The sequence below is a fragment of the Gopherus evgoodei genome, chromosome 7 (assembly GCF_007399415.2).
Source record: "Gopherus evgoodei ecotype Sinaloan lineage chromosome 7, rGopEvg1_v1.p, whole genome shotgun sequence".
NCBI classification, from domain to species: Eukaryota; Metazoa; Chordata; order Testudines; family Testudinidae; genus Gopherus; species Gopherus evgoodei.
In genome coordinates, this window is record NC_044328.1 from 42,508,484 (window position 1) to 42,525,769 (window position 17,286).

General features: G+C 43.1%; 1 protein-coding gene across 1 annotated transcript in view; it reads left to right on the forward strand.

The window, feature by feature from the left end:
* ADAMTS14 (ADAM metallopeptidase with thrombospondin type 1 motif 14) overlaps positions 1 to 17,286 on the forward strand; it is a 91,823-nt gene that overhangs the window by 61,733 nt on the left and 12,804 nt on the right. The window contains exons 7-14 of the mRNA XM_030569834.1: positions 3,271 to 3,376; positions 4,384 to 4,527; positions 5,956 to 6,088; positions 6,920 to 7,033; positions 11,158 to 11,306; positions 12,414 to 12,589; positions 14,183 to 14,316; positions 15,174 to 15,297. Coding sequence (XP_030425694.1) covers positions 3,271 to 3,376; positions 4,384 to 4,527; positions 5,956 to 6,088; positions 6,920 to 7,033; positions 11,158 to 11,306; positions 12,414 to 12,589; positions 14,183 to 14,316; positions 15,174 to 15,297 — 1,080 coding nt within the window. The remainder of the gene's footprint in view (positions 1 to 3,270; positions 3,377 to 4,383; positions 4,528 to 5,955; positions 6,089 to 6,919; positions 7,034 to 11,157; positions 11,307 to 12,413; positions 12,590 to 14,182; positions 14,317 to 15,173; positions 15,298 to 17,286) is intronic.

The window sequence follows — 17,286 nt, forward strand, 5'->3', positions numbered from 1 at the left end:
TTTCTTGCTAAATCCAGTTAGTGGTTAGCATGTGTCTGGAAAAAGGAACATTTAAGTTACTGAATATTTTATAATGCTAGCTGATATAATTTAGGGCATTTTTATTATCCATATAAATATCTCGTCATATTTGGCACATACTCTGTGTCCACATGCATCTCAGAAGGGGCACACTATTAAGCTAGAGTCAGAGGTAGCTACCAGAATTGGCCATAGGGTTTCTTATGCAATTGCACACTGAGGGCGCCTAAATAAGAGTGACTGAAAGTCAGGAGTAATCATTTGTAAGGCTGGTGCCTATTTGTATCATTATTGAGTTCTTCTTAAGGAATGATTGGGAATCAGCTGTTTGGGAGACTGCTGCATACTCGCCAGCTATATGCCCCCCTTGTTGTCCTCCTGAAGTGTATTTTTGTTGTTTATATGAGTCAAAATCCCAATAGCTCCTGTCCTGCTCCCCATCTTCCACCATCTGATTTCTCTTTAATGGCCTGGGGATTGTATTGCAGTAATTCTAGTGTGCCCAGCAGTGTGGCCATAACTGGCTGTATCTGACCCAGCACAGCCCAATAACACAACATGGTCTCTTGTAGTTCCTCTATCCTCTCCTCTTCCCTAGTCTCTTCTGGGCTCCATGCGGCTCAGTCTTTGAGCTACCACCTTCAGACTATTTAAGGGAGGCTTCTTTTTTCGCTTTCCCAAATCCCTGTTTAACAACGGTGGCTGCTGGTTACCAACCATGGAGCACCTACAGGTGTATTACACCCTTGGCCCTCACCCCAAATATATAGCTTCTATGACTCTCTCAACCTGTGTTTCCAGAAGATCCCTGGAAGCGCCCTGCTTATCTACCTCCTTGAGATCCCTATTTACAAAAATGACTCTCATGGCCGCAACCCCAATCCATTGTCTCTGTAGGAGCTGAGAAGTTACGTCTTGTCCAGTTCCGTGTTTGCCCAGTTGACTACCTTACTTGTAGTGGACCATTACTATGGGAACACTGGAACATAGTTGCTGGTCTTGGAAACTCCTTGTAGGATGAGGTAAACAGGCAGACAGAGAGCAAAGTGTAAAGAATTACACAATGATTTAATTGAACTCCATTTTTCTTAACAACTGCCTTTATCGCAGGCATTCAGTCCTATCAGGGTGGCCATGGAGTCAATTACTGATGTCTTCAGGACCTTCATTTGGGAGGAGTCTTCAGGAAACTGTTCACTTTTGCTTTATTTTATCATCCTTGGCCACCTGTACAAAGAGCTGATTCGCTCATTCATTCAGTTTATGAATTAGATTCAGTTCCACTCACATCCTTCCCCCTCCACCTTGTTCCAGAGTAATTATTATTAGTTGTTCCCCCACCACTGGGTTTCTGGGGAACAAATGGCCTAGAAGATACATAGTACAGAGAAGTCACTGCAGTCACAAACTTCCCGGAAAAGCGACAGCATAGTGTCAGTGTTCAAAATAGGGATACCAGTCAGGGGAGGGAGTCAGGCTGAAACAGTCATTAGAGCACAGCACCTCTAGGAGGTCTGCTGCCTGTAGGAGGAGATGGGGTTAAATTGAACAGTGGTGCCATTCTACGCATGCAGTCTGGTTAGTCAAGATGCATTACCATTATGGAATGGAAAATATTAGGAATGTTTGGGTATGTACGTGTAATATTAGCCTGTTCTTGGCACTGGCAGCCAAGATGACCTCACCGGAAACCATGTCCATGTTCCAGTGGGTACTGACCAGTTGAGGTATTTGGTAAACTCCTTGGCTTAAGTTTCTTTCTTGGTAGTGTTTGTTTTCCCCTCTTGTCACCTACCTGACATGTTGCCCTCTTAGTTTTGCCTGCTGTGACAGTGCTCCAGATACTATCACTCACTGCTGAATAACTAGTGCAAATTAAATCGACTTGTGAGAGGGACAGGAGAGAACTTCCCACTCATCCTTGATCAGTTCTCTCCATTTGCTCATTGCCCCAAAATGCCAGGGAGCATTCCAGGGTCAGAGGAAGTTTTTTTTTTATTTAGTGCTGTTGAAAGTTGCCCCAGAGACTATCCCTTGTATATCTGTTGTGCTGACAGCTGCAGTGTACAGGCTGCTCCACACCACCCCTCTCCTTGACCTCGAAAAGCTGTGAAGGTAGATTGGCTTCCAGGCTGATTAAGTTTTTGTCAGATGAGATTGTCAGTTGGTGTCCACCTCTCTACTATAAACTGGGCTGAGATTGCCAGTCCATTTCACATAGGCCAGTAGTTCTCAACCAGGGCTACACATACCCCTGGGGTATGCAGAGGTCTTCCAGGGGGTACCTCAACTCATCTAGATATTTGCCTAATTTTACAATAGGCTACATAAAATGTGCTAGTGAAGTCAGTACAAACTAAATGACTTGTTTATACTGTTCTATATACTATATACCGAAATGTAAGTACAATATTTATATTCCAATTGATTTATTTTATAATTATATGGTAAAAATGAGAAAGTATGCCAATTTTTCAGTAATAGTGTGCTGTGACACATCTGTATTTTTATGTCTGATTCTGTAAGCAAGTAGTTTTTAAGTGAGGTGAAACTTGGGGGTATGCAAGACAAATCAGACTCCCGAAAGGGGTATAGTAATTGTCAAAGGTTGAGAGCCACTGACATAGATTATCAAGCAGCCATGAGATGATTACAGTTTTCAGGACCTGTGGATTGGATTAGAGTCGAAACAGCAATCTAAGGATGGAAGACTCTGTAACCCATGAGCAGTCCCTATTGCCACCTAGTGCAACAAGCTTCTGAGGAAAATTACAAGGAAACTACTATGAGATTAATCTGAGAAGGAGCTGGCATGTCAGACATGCAGTCAGAGATGTGAATAGGTGCAGAAAGGGGCAAGGAGGCTGTCAAATATGTTTTCAATCCATCTGTACAGGTGGCCGTTGGATTATAGCAGTTGCTGGTGCATTTGTTTAAGATATGGACAATGTTCACTGTTCCTTTAGTGTGAGAATGAGTCAGGAATGAATGCAACACAGTTATTGCAGGTGGCAAGGCAAGGTTCAAGCAGTGTGTAATTCTAATACCCTCCAAGCCCATTTCCCTCCATGAGCTATGAGCTGGTGGAACATATGATAGGCTTCATTTATATTCCCAGGCAGCTGTGGAGTCAGTGTCCCTCAGCAGGGAGCTGGGCTTGAAATACATTTGGAATGGCTCTAGCTTGTGGTTTTTTCCTTCTCATGAACCCCACCCCCTTCTCTTGCTTTGTCTTCTGTCTCGCTCCAGGTTATGCTCCCGTCACTGGTATGTGCCACCCTCTACGCAGTTGCACTCTCAACCATGAGGATGGATTCTCCTCAGCATTCGTGGTTGCCCATGAGACTGGCCATGTGTAAGTCATTGGAGGAGACAGCTGGACATTTTATCTCTTTTTTTCCATCATTGCACGGTGGCTCAGCAGGGCGTTTAGTCCCCCAGGCTCAGCATTGCCATATGCAGTGGACTTTCTGATGTATGCAAAGTTGTGATGTGATGAAATAATGGCCCTCCAAGTTACTAACATGGCTGCTAAAATGGGTAAATACAGGAGTGAATAAATCTATTTGTGGTATAGTAAGTGCAGCGAGCAACTCAAAGGCAATCTCTGCCTTAGAGTTTACAGTCTACATATCTGCACATCTTAGGATCTGTCACCTTGGTACCAGATTGAGTCTGGAAATTGAATGGGTGTATGTACAATCTACCTTAATGCAGAGTTAAGGTTGCTAGGTGGTATGTCATCTTGCAGAATGCTGACTTGAGCAACACTCTAACTTCTGAAAACCAGGAAATGCAGAGTCAGGGTTGCCTATACAATCTTAACTCTGCCCTCTTTCAGCAATGCGCCAATGTGCCCCATTAACACACATATCTTTACTTTGCCAACCCCAGAAATGACCTAATCACCTCATTTTATGTATCCATTCAGTGTCTCTAATGGGAGTCCATTTAGCACCATTAGAGGACAAAATTAAAAAAAAAACCTGTGCCATTTAGAAGCCTCTTCTATAAGTTCCTGTCTTGGACAAAGACTTTTCTTATGCTCCTGAGTTGAGCCTAAGTCATATCCTAGAAGCTGGATCATAGTTCTAATAGCCATAGCTGGTAAGTTCAGTTCCTTGCATTTTATTCCTGCTCTGTCTCTGTACAGACCTGCACTCTTACTGGTGCTGGAATTGCATGGAATGCTGGAAAAGTGGCAACTATTGGTCCAACCAGCGGAAAGACACAGTGAATATGCCTCCTTCCTCATCCAGTTAAATAGAGGCTTTTAGAGGAAATGTCCTTATTCAGAATGCCACTGATAACTGTCTATCTGGCATGTCTCTTTGGAACAGAACTCACAGGCTTTTTTAACAGGTTAGGAATGGAACATGATGGCCAGGGGAACCGGTGTGCAGATGAGACCAGCATGGGGAGCATTATGGCACCACTGGTGCAAGCTGCATTTCACCGTTATCATTGGTCCCGATGCAGCAAGCAGGAGTTGAACCGATACATACAGTAGGTCAATTTCAACAACTATGATTTAGACTAGCTAGTCTATGTTTTTATTGTACAAATGAATGATTGCATGTATTTGTGTGAACTAGCATATGCATGGAAGAATGAGAATGGAAGCATCTTATTGCAAAGATACATTTGAATAAGGAAAGCAAAACCAAAAAGAATCTTGTGCAGCAGACACAATATAAACTTTCTCTTAGGGCCTTAACTCTGGTCTCTGAACCCTGACCTTGAAAGATAGTGCTCGCTTTAGCTTCGCTGTTAATTCTCCCCTTCTTTTAGTGATATAATGAATTGCACTGACAAACCTCTGTTAATTTTGTGCTATGGACTGATGATCATTGCTGAATAGGCTCAGAACATACCATACTCAATACATGAAAAAAACATATTGAATGGAGAGCCCCCGGGCCTCTCCAAAGATCATGTTCATATCTTCATTGAAGAATGTTTATGTGAAAGTGACTTTTGCTGAAATGACACTTATGATCACCTGGGATAGGTCTAGCCATTCAGAAACACATTAGAAAAATATGTGACCTTCTCCACGTGACCTGCCTTAACAAATCAGGTTCTTACTCAATGGACTGTGCAAATAGTAGCCTGAAAAAAGATGCGGATATCACTGAAGCTGAAATTCACAAAACACACACACACACACACACTCTCTCTCTCTTCAAGTGAATCATGGCTATTTTGAGGAAACATCAAAGCTGATATTAAGTAATTTTGCAGTTTGAGTTGATCAGTTCACATGTTTCTACCTGCAATGCCCCTGCCTATCCTTTAGACTGGCCAGTGTTCTGCATCTTGCAGAAAGTGTAACACCCCAGTAAGTTGTGCATTTGTTTGAAGTAAAATTGAAAAAGAATTACTGGAGGGACAGATTTATAACCAGCTGAGTCTAGCCAGGATTTGGTTGCATTTCAGCCTGTTTATTTTGGGCAGGAGAAGTAGCAATAAATCCTAGACTGGAATCTTCTGACCACCTTGAATGTGTTGTGACAACAGCACCTATTGCTAACATAGAGTTTTTCCTTGACAGTGACAGTTAGGCACCTGGTAGTGAACTTGCTGGTTCTTCACTCCAAGGGAGGAGTCGTCAGTGAGTGATGATGGACACCACCAGAGCTGTTGTGGTGGAGACAAATTTTTTCTAGAGGGGTGCTGCTCCCAGCCTGTGAAGTGGCTTTGGGGAGACCATGCATCATCCTCTCCTAGCTGATGGAAAAATGCACATGGTGGTGGTGGCTATTGTAAGGGATGTGGAGGATGGTCAAGACAGCAAAGATGTCTTAATATGGGTGTGTGTGTGTCAGGGAAATAGATGGGTAAAACCACAAAACAGTAAAGAAGAAAGGTGTGGAGAAAGAGTAAATTTTGCAACATTCAACCCAACTTTGTCTTTGCCTGATGTCACTGCAGTTCCTATGACTGTCTGCTAGACGATCCCTTTGAGCATGAATGGCCCAAGTTACCAGAGCTCCCGGGAATCAATTACTCTATGGATGAACAGTGCCGCTTTGACTTTGGTGTGGGTTACAAAACATGCACAGCTGTGAGTATTGCTCCTATTAATAGAGTCGGAATTTTTTCTCTTGCTGCAGAATGAAAGCAAGTCCCCCTCAGTGATAGAGTGTGCTAAGGAAGCAGCAGGGGGGTTGCGTAGTGGTTCTGTGGGCCAAGTGTGAAGTAGTCCTGGGTTTGGTAGCATCTTGCGAAGTTTCTGTCCGGCGTGGTTTATTAGGCTTTTTTAGCCACCAAGAGGATTCTGGCTCCAGTCTTTTCCTTTCCTGCCTGTTCACCAGATTGGATCAGAAGTGATAGCACCCTGGAGGATGACTGCATCTTCTGTTTGCCCTGATGGAAGAGCTGCAACAAATTTCTGGACTAGGGGTTAGAAAAGTAACTTCAAAACGAAGGAACTGGAATTGTCCACATTCAGACTGTAGGAGAGGAAAGGGGTCCAAGTGGGTTGAAAACAGTTGTTTGAAACGAGACACTCTCAGCTCCACTTCAAAACTAATTTCATGAAGTTGCTTCTGCCTCCCTGGGGTCTAAGTCTCTGCAATGGGAAAGGTTCAGAGTAGGGGAAGGGATAGCTCAGTGGTTTGAACATTGGCCTGCTAAACCCAGGGTTCTGATTTCAGTCCTTGAGGGGGCCATTTAAGGATCTAGGGCAAAAATCTGCCTGGGGATTGGTTCTGCTTTGAGCGGGGGGTTGGACTAGATGACCTCCTGAGGTCTCTTCCAACCCTGATATTCTATGATTCTTGACTCTACCTGCTGTCTCTCTCTTACATGCTCATAATTTCAGGGTTGGGAGTGGATGAGGCTGTTGTTTTATCTACTCATTAAAATAACAGAAAGGCTCTTGTTTGCTTCACAGTTCAGAACCTTTGACCCTTGCAAGCAGCTGTGGTGCAGCCATCCAGATAACCCTTACTTCTGCAAAACCAAGAAAGGGCCCCCCTTGGATGGGACCGAATGTTCATCAGGCAAGGTACCTGCGGTAGTGGGCAGGATACAGTAGACTGGATTCACTATTACTGGGAAATAGACATGACCCCCATAATGGTACATAGATGCCGAGGCATGCAAATCCACCGATACATGCACAGATATTTACTTACAAGTGCACACGCTGACTCACAGAGATCCAAGCATGTGCACACACTGAACATACACTGTATTTTGTAGGAAAATTGTTTGTAAGTCATATTTAAATTACAGGCCTGGGGGGAAGAACTATAGTCTCATGCATCTTGAAAAGCATATCTGTTCTTTACAGCTGCTCTGTACCATATGTTTTATTCAGAAAGATTGGAAGGGCCCATTCCTTTAGAGGTAACATTGAGCCTTTGAAAGAAGCGTCCATGCTAAGGATTACTTTATAATAACTCATTCATAATCATTTCCACTTATGTGTCTTTCAACATTTTCCTCACTTAAAGAAGTACAGTTATTATTGTTTTTTCTCTAATTATCCAATACATCTATGTTCAGACAAAGGCTTTTCTTCCTTACAGACCATCTGCTCCTGCTACTCGGTTCTGAAGTGAAGCCGTACTGCTTGCTAACTTTGTGATGTTACAGTTAATGCCATGGGAACAGGCTTTGATGTCATAAATTCATGATTATGACTTCATCACAGGATCTGTCTACTTCAGGGTTTCCTATAATGTTCATTACCACAGTATGCAAGTGCCAATGAGTCAGAAAAGCAACTGGAGCATGAGACTTGATTCTTATTCAGACATAAGGTCCCAGAGGCAATGACAGCAGAAAACTTTGCAGTTTGAAGAGGCTGCCCCCACAATCCTTATTTGAAAAGAGTGGGGGGAAATCTGGATATAAAATGTTTAGACATTGTAGGATGAAGCTTCCTATTCCACATCATACCAACATTTGAGAAGGAAATCTTTTCACAGTAGATGGATGTCTTTAAAATAATGAAGAATTTCTAATAACTTTAAAATGTCACAATGATCTCACACAAGAGATTGCTTTATTGAACGGCTTCTCCTTAAATGAGCCCTGTCTAGAACTTCTAAAATCAGGTTGTTAATGTGTCTGTGCATGTTATATATAATGGTGGTGAAAGGTGCCGGGGCTGAAACATCTGGAGACTGAAATCCATGGTTTACCCACACAACGGGGATAGCATGGGTAGCAGTGGCATCATCCTGCCAGTGTTTCTCAATCCTGACCACAAGCTATCGCTTCTAGAGGTGAAAGACAGTTTAGTCTCCAGACCTGTTCATTTCTCTTTCTCTCTCCTGTGGCTGCCAAAAAGGATCTAGTTGAGGGGTAGGCAACCTATGGCACGTGTGCCAAAGGTGGCACGTGAGCTGATTTTCAGTGGCACTCACACTGCCCGGGTCCTGGCCATCAGTTCGGGGGGCTCTGCATTTTAATTTAATTTTAAATAAAGCTTCTTAAACATTTAAAAGAACTTATTTAGTTTACATACAACAATAGTTTAGTTATATATTATAGACATATAGAAAGAGACCTTCTAAAAACATTAAAATGTATTACTGGTGCGTGAAACCTTGAATTAGAGTGAATAAATGAAGACTTGGCACACCACTTCTGAAAGGTTGCCAACCCCTGGTCTAGTTAATGCCAGTTGTGGTGGTGGTTTGGGGCTATAAATCGTTGTCCACTGGGATCTGGACTGAGAGGACCAACCCATTTCAGAAAAGGCCTTTGCTGAGACAGCTCCATGTCCCTGCCTGGGCAGGATTTGAATTGGCTGACTAGATGTGAAAGCCTGTGCACTGTATCAAATTATTTGTTTTTATTACAGTAGCACCTACTGATCAGGGTTCCATTGTGCCCAGGCGCTGTACATACACAGCCCAAGAGACAGTCCTTGCCTGAGGAACTTAACAATCTAAATAGAGAGGAAAGACAAAGGACTGCAGAGGAAACAGATAAAGTGACTCACCTAAGGTCATACACCTGTTTAGTGGCAGAGCTAGGAATACAGCCAATCCTGCTAAAATGCTTATTTTATTAGCATATTTGATTGTCTCCTAACATTCCTTTTCCTAGTGGTTGGGACCTTTTCAATATGGCAAATATTTCTGGACATGGTTTGTCAAGAAGCAAGCCAACTTTTTTATAAGTTACCAAATGCCTTCAAGATAAGGCAAGTCATAGAATCAGAGAAGATTGGGGTTGGAAGAGATCTCAGGAGGTCATCTAGTACAATCCCCTGCTCAAAGCAGGGCCAATCCCCAACTAAATCATCCCAGCCAGTCATTTTCTATTCAAAATAACATTTTCTCCTTAAAGGATCCGATCCTGAAATTCACTCCGTTTTTACAGTAGCAAAATTCCCACTGATTTCAACAAGAGTTTTGCCTGCAGAAGGGCCAAGGAAGCGCTTTGGCTGAATATTCTTATTTGATATCCTATAGAACTCAAAAGTAAAAATCCAGAAAATGTAGAAAACTGCTGAATATTGAATGCAAACACAGTTATCCTGCCTCATATGCAGACTACAGCGCTAATGACAGGGGTTATTGACATCATCAATGCAGTGCATGCTGGAGTTTCTGGACAGATAGAAAGTTAACAGTTGAGGGAAAGCCAAGCCATGAACCTAAAAAACAGTTTACATAAAAAAGCATCTTAAAGGGCATCTCTTGCCTATGAGTCATCCAATGATGTGTGTTTGTGCATTCAACAGCTTCTAGCAAAGTTTGTGCATTCACAGGTGGTAAACTTGAACTTGTCCTCCTGCACTCTCTGCCTCTGTCTCTACAGCAGTGGGGCAAACACAGGATATTGTCATGAATAAACAGTGAAGATTGTGTTTTTCAGTTTCTCAGATACAAAGAGATTTAAAGAAAAACAAAACACCAAAACAAACCAGATGCAAGACCCTTAGCTGGTGTAAATCATTATAGTGACTTCAATTGAATTATGCTGTTTTACTCCAGCTGAGGATCTGGCCCTATATATTTACAACTAGAGGATATTCTTCATCAGTTTGTAACAGTTGTAAGGAAAGTCAAATTTTGAGCCTCAACTGCTTGACAATGTTCCTCTGAAGCATTATAGACTACTAGTCCTGGCCACAGAATAATTCTATGCTCTTGTGGCAAAGCCGCTGGATTTGGATTGCTCCACTGTCTGTTTAAATGCAAAGCTGAGGGACACGTGCCATTCACGCTGCAGGATCTGTGGGATACACCCTGCGGTCAGCAATAATTAGATGCAGCGTATCAAGCTCAAAACCAAAGTCAACAAAACTATGGCTCAGGTCCTGGGGTGCTGTGCTGCTACTTCACTGTTGTAATGTGGGCACGTAGCTAGCACAACCAGCCCCAGGGTGCTGGCATAATGGGTGTGGCTGGGAGAAAGGAGGCATGGCTAGGACATCTCTATATTCCTCCAGTACCCCTGGTGCTGTATGTGCCCCTTAGAACCATTGGCAACCGTAACTTAGATCAGCCTTTGCACCCCTTTCTGAACTGAGCTATGTGCTGTCTGGCTGTAGCTGAGGTTCTAGACCCAGGCAGTTTTCATGAAGACAAATCTCTGTTTTATGGGAGATTTTGGTACAATATTTATTACTGAATTTTGTGTTTGTGAAAGTGAGAAGTTTGTTGCACATGTGAGAACCAAGCATAATAGAGGCAAATGCCACAGTCCTGATCTGTGATGTCCGTTGCTATATTGGTCCTTGGACTCAGAGAGCTGTACCTGTGCAGTGAACCCTGCCAATCTACTCCTAGCTGTCTTCTGAGCAGAAGTTTTACCTAATGTGATGTGAACAAATGGGAACTAGGATGAAACCACCAAACCCAGCTCACTTTCACTGGTGACCTATGTCAGGTTTTGAATTTGGCTCTCTGGAGGTGATAGGCTAGTTCATTAGTCCACTCTTCCACCCAGGCCCCCAAGACCTTTCTTTATTACTTTAAGGTTTCATGACTTCACAGTTACCACTGTCTGTCATGTCCATCTGACCAATAGGAGTGGGAGACCAGATTCTAAACCATGTTGTTAAGCTGGGTGCCCCTATGACTATAGAATCTCTCTCCTCACTAACACTGGACAGTTATGAAGAGGCAGGTGTTCCGGTAACTCCTGTTTCTTCTCCTGTTCCAGTGGTGTTTCAAGGGTCACTGCATCTGGAAGACTTCAGAGCAGCCTTACAGCCAGGATGGCAGCTGGAGTTCCTGGTCCAAATTTGGCTCCTGCTCCAGGACATGTGGGGGTGGGGTGCGCTCCCGCAGCAGGAACTGCAACAACCCACCGTAAGTTTGGCCTTCTGCTCATTCTCTCAGTCCTTGCTGTATTGAAAGTGGCAGAGAACAAGGGCCTTCTCCTCCTTCCTCCAGTAGGTCAGTCAGAAGGAAGGTGAGGTGTTGTTCTGGACAGCTGAGTGTAAGCTGGAGAGAGGAAGGGCCATGCCTTGGCACCACAGCACTGAGTGTCAGAGCATTAAAGGGAACTCTCCTTCCCAGAGCCTAGCAAACTTTAGGGATATGCTTGTCCATCCTTTCTTTGCTTTTGTTGCTATAGATCATGGGCATCTCTTATGGTCAGATATGTAAGATGGGATTGTCAAAGGAGCCTGAGGGAATTAGGCTCTTAACTCCCATAGGATTTGTTTATCCTACTCCCTTAGTCTCCTTTGAAAATCCCAGCTGTAATCCCTAAATTTAAATGCAGAGCTACAATTCGTTTAACTCCTTCTCTTCACATGCACCTAATAGGATTGAAGCTTGACGTAATCAAACTGAGCTGGTCACCTTCCTTTAACCCAGAGGAGCACTAACAACAAAGAAGCACTGTCAAGGCAGATGGGCTTCAAATGGATCAAACTCAGCTTCTTGGCTCAGTGACCTGGTGATAGCAGCTAGCAGTTATGGCAATACACGTGCACTTTGTACCACTTCATTGCTCTTATATGCTGGCAGGGGACAAGAATCCTAACGTGTGAGCCAAGTGTGCTTACATGGACTGTCAAACTAGCACAAAGTTGATTGTGATAGGTATGGATTGTGGGCTCACCAGCTTTCACAGTTGCTTTGGTGCTTTAAATGACTAACCTAATATAAATAAGTCTTTCTGTGCAAACATGTATTTGTCCTTTAACATGATGGTAGTCTGGACTGGAATGTGGGGAAAGTCAGTCGAGTGAAGAGGAAAAAGTATTTCACGGAGACCTGTGGACAGTGTTTCCAGAGTTAAAGTTTTCATGGGACCTCATGCCATTGTACTAGAACATCCAGGCTTCAGAGAGGCAGTCATGAAAGCCTCCCTCACACACGATCCGAAGTAGGACTGTGCTGCATCAGGTCTGAGTACCCCTTTCTGAAATAGTTTCAAAATTCTTTATCCCCCTATTTATTTTCTAGTCCAGCCTATGGTGGGCGCCATTGCCCAGGTGCCATTTATGAGTACCAAGTCTGCAATACTGAAGAGTGTCTTGGACCCTACGAAGATTTCCGTGCCCAGCAGTGTTCTAAGCGTAACTCTTATTATACCCACCAGAACTCCAAACACACCTGGCTTCCTTATGAGCACCACGATGGTGAGTGGAGACAGCCCATTCGGCCAGGCAGTGCTCGTGTAGTCATCGACCGGACTTCTGTTTGGTTTGTGGGCTGCGTACATTCCCTGGGGACCATTCAGAAGAGTTTGGATAGGTTACAGTATGGCAATGAGGATAGCTCTTTCTTTGGACAGTTCTGGGATTGGTCCTGAGTTACTTATGACCTGTATATATATTTTTTCCTTGCTATTGGAATGACACTGCTGCCACTGTTGGCCTACTGTAGTGGCTCCTACAGGTGTATGTGATTATGCCTTTCACATTGCAAGGACACTATCAAAGACCCCTGCACTCAGCTGTCATTTAAAGAGAAAAAACCGAATTTGGTTTTATGTGACATCTTTCACGCTTGTATGATCTCAGTGCTCTTTAAAGAGAAAAGCTTCATATTCCATCACCAGCCCTTCAGGTTCCCAAAAATCACTTTCCCTTACCTACAGAAGCCTATGCTGAGGGTTTCCATCGCGAGCACTAAGAACATCACAAGCACCTGAAATAGAGCAGGAAAATGCTCTTTGTATTATATGTGATATTGTCAATAATTTCAGGGGAAATAAAACCTCTGCACCTGGATCCAGGCAAGCAAGAGGCGCAAAACTGATTTTCATGTGCCACTGGTATTTGTTAATGCAGCCCATAAGTTGCGCCTCTGACCTGCATCAGGGCTGGGGATAATGAAGACAAGCCAACAGAATCAGAGCGCCATAAGCAGTGCTCTGATATCTCCCCCACTGTCTTCCAACAATAGGAATTTTTGATGCAGGAGAGAATATGCTGTTTGTTTTAAACATAAATTTATCTATCTGCACTTTTTTTAGGTTGGATTTTTGTCACTGTTTTACAATCTTTTCATAATGCCGTGTTGCTTTACACAGTTGGATGATATGTTGTATTTGTAGCTGTTGTGGGACAAATTCTGTCCTCAGATATGCACAACTCTCATTGAATTAAAGGAATCAAGTGATTCTGTAGTGTACCTCTACCTCGCTATAACACTGTCCTTGGGAGCCAAAAAATCTTACTGCGTTACAGGTGAAACCATGTTATATTGAACTTGCTTTGATCCACTGGAGTGCGCAGCCCCACCCCCCTAGAGCACTGCTTTACTGAGTTATATCCAAATTTGTGTTATATTGGGTGGTGTTATATCGAGGTAGCGGTGTACTAGCTAACTCAATGTGTTTGCAGTTGCGAGGATGTCAAAGGGACTTACTTGCACGTGCATATCTGCAGGCAGAATTTGGTGTTTCACTACATAAACAATCATTTCAGATTTCAACAAAGAATGAAAACAGCTTGCCCAATCCATGTACTTTTTAGATCATTTAATTTACTCTGCCAGAGTCAAATCTTAATATGTTGTGGTTAATATCCACCTCCCTAAGTTTGTTGTACGAGAATATAGAGTACCGAATGGCAAATGTAGGAGGGACTTAGAGACAAGAAGGGAATGGCTCTTGAGAATATTCTAATTCAAGATAGCAAGTTCCTCTTATTAAGATAGTTTGTATTTTGTATTGACTCCATTGTGTTGCCATGAGCATGGGTTTTTCAATGTTTATTTTGCTGCAGATGCTCAGAAGTGTGAGCTGATTTGTCAGTCAGAGGAAACAGGAGATGTGGTGTTCATGAACCAGGTGGTTCATGATGGTACCAGATGCAGCTACAGAGACCAATACAGCGCCTGTGTTCGGGGGGAGTGTGTGGTACGTATGTAACTGATCATTGGGTCTGGCAGTTTTTGCCTATTCATATGAGAGGAAGAGAGAACAAGCATGAACATTTCTGGAGTCAGTGGAATCTTAAATGTTTTACATTTTTTATAGACTTTTCCATAGGAATCTAAAATTCCTTTCTAAACTGGGGCACTGTGTGAAGAGTAAATAAAGGTTTAGGTACGCTGTTATTTACCCAGGCTTCCCTGGCACTCACAATGGTAGAGAAGCTGTGTATGTGTAGGAGGCAATTCATGTGCATTCAACTAGTAATGTGGGGGAAGCTCGTTAAATATTTTCCTCCAAGTTCTGTTTTATTATGTCACACTGTTTTTATAAACAGAGAATCAAGGGTGCCAGTAGAGGAGTGGCTGATTATACTGGTGGATGGGCTAAGACTTCCATCCAAAGTTGGCATCCAAGTTTGCACAGTTCACCCCTATAGATTCTTTCTGAGGGACTTCAGGGGACTTGGAGCTACCAGGTGGTGGTCAAGTGTAGCAGAGAATTGAAGCAGGACAACCCTGAAGGCTTACATTAGCCTAAAAGCTCCCTAGCACCATAAAAGAAGTAGGGCACATGATATCAGATCTATCTCCCATTTGTCATGGGGAGTGACTGCTAGTGAGAATGATTCACCAGCTGGCAGAGTTTTTTGTGAGGGTTTGCACTGGAAAGTCACTACCATCTTCCCCTGCCATACACATCTGCACAGCTGTCATACTGCTGTAAGACTGGAGAGGGGCCAAAGCCCAGGACAAGCTATGAGGTATGATGCCTGCCTTGAATTTTGAGGCTCTACATATGTGACCTTTTTAAAATCTCTTTCTCTCCCTCTTTGGTGACAGCATGTTGGATGTGACAAGGAAATTGGCTCTTTGAAGCAGGATGACAAGTGTGGTGTTTGCGGGGGTGACAATTCCCACTGCCGGACGGTGAAAGGGACTTTCATCAAATCCCCAAAGCAGCCAGGTGAGAGTCTGGCCTGGGAGTAGGGGAAGAGTATTCATATTTTGGATGTGATTGCTTTAATGTACCTTTGCATGTAACAAATATTATCCATCTGTGGGCTAAAACCTACTCTTAGTTCTGCCTGTGTAAACCTATTCTAGAGTATCTCTCTTGAAGTCCATTGGAATTACTACAGATTTACACGGGTGTTGCTGAAATGAGAATTTGGCCCTACAGATATACGTACAACTACATCTCATAGTTTATCATCAGTAGTAGTAGTATTTATTTGTATTATCATCAGGCCTAGGAGCCCTAGTCATGGACGAGGACCCCATTGTGAGAAGCACAGTACAAACACAGAACAGGAAGGTTAGAGCGATATTGCTGCTGAAATGAAGGCCATGTCTTTCTAGCCAGAAGTGTATCCACAGGCTCAGAATGCTTGCTTATGTTGCCTCTGGCCAACTGCATGTCACTTAACAGGCTATTACATACAGGTTTTGCATTTTGAAATTAAAACAAAATACTGAGAAAGAAGACTAGACCTTTGTCTTACTCTGCAGACCTTTGGCAAACAAAATGAAAGCCCAGAAACTTGATGTCCAAGTGCTGGTTGTGTGCTCAGATATGAGGGTCATCAGGTAGCGTATCTTTACTGACCTCATTGGTGCTCTGCTGGTTGATATTATCTAAGGATGTGCCCTCTATAACTGCCAAAGTGATAGCTCCCAGCTGTGCTTGGTCTTCTGTTGATTGAGCAAGGACCCAATCATTTAGTCAGTTAATTACAACAGCTTGTTTATGGTATCTGTTTCTTTCTGCCTATCTATTAGCTGGCTATTTATATGATTCAAGCTATTGCATCACCAGGCTAGACCGAAGCAATGCACTGTAGGAGAAGACTACCCAGAAGTTACAGTTCTTACAGCATACAGTGGATTACCTGCTAAACTGCACAAACTGGCACAACTATATATATATATATATATATATATATATATATATATATATATATATATAACGCTGCTTTTCCCTTTGTGCCAGAGGCCTGATCCAAAGACCATCGATATCAATGGAAGAAGTCCCTTTTCACTTCAGTGGGGCTTGGATCAGGCCCTGTTTGTCTATTGAGTTCAAGGTTGTGGTCCTCATTTACAAAGCCCTTGATGTACTGGGGCCAGGCTATCACAGTAACTGCTTCCCTGTCTGCACCCACGTATGACAGCTTCATTTAGCTGATAGAGTCCAGGGCGTACCTTGTGAAGGTTATGGAACTTGCTTGTGTTGTAGATCAATCAGCCTGAGCTCCCAACCTTGCCAACTTCAGTGCATGTTGCAAGACATACATCCCATGTAGGTGTTTTGCTAACAGATGGGTGGGATCACACTGATACCACTTGGAGTCTGACCCCTCAAGACTACGAAGGAAGTCAGAAATGAGAGAGCTTTGCTGAGGGCAGCCCTTTGCATAAGAGTAGTCAAGATACTACAGTATCTTTAGCAATCCATGTGAAAATAATGTCTATCTCTTTACCTAATCTCTCACAGGGGTTAGGAGTAGGACAAAGTAGTGGAAAGGCAAGAGCCTTTCTAGAGAAACATGGTGTTGCAAGAAGGGAGAGATGTGATAGGAGCAAAGAAAAGTGCAGGGGGTAGCCACGGAATGCTGGGAACCTGACATGGAGATGAGAAGGATCATGCAATACTTTTGCAGGGGTAGGATTATCAGAAAGAGAAAGATAGGAAGCTGGAAGGCTCTCATTGAAGTAAGATTTAGAAAGAAGAAGGGGAGCCAGGAGGCTCTTAGGCAAATCTTGGGGAGATTTCAGGAGGAAAAAACAGGGAGTTATGAGAGAACTGCAGAATGAGAGGGCAAATAACTCATGTTCATATACATTCCAGATAAGAATCCACATTTTTGGATGATTATCTGAATTGAATCACTGGATCTTATGAATTTGACCCATAGTTAATAAAAACCTGTGGTTTCAAAACCTAGTGGGAGTG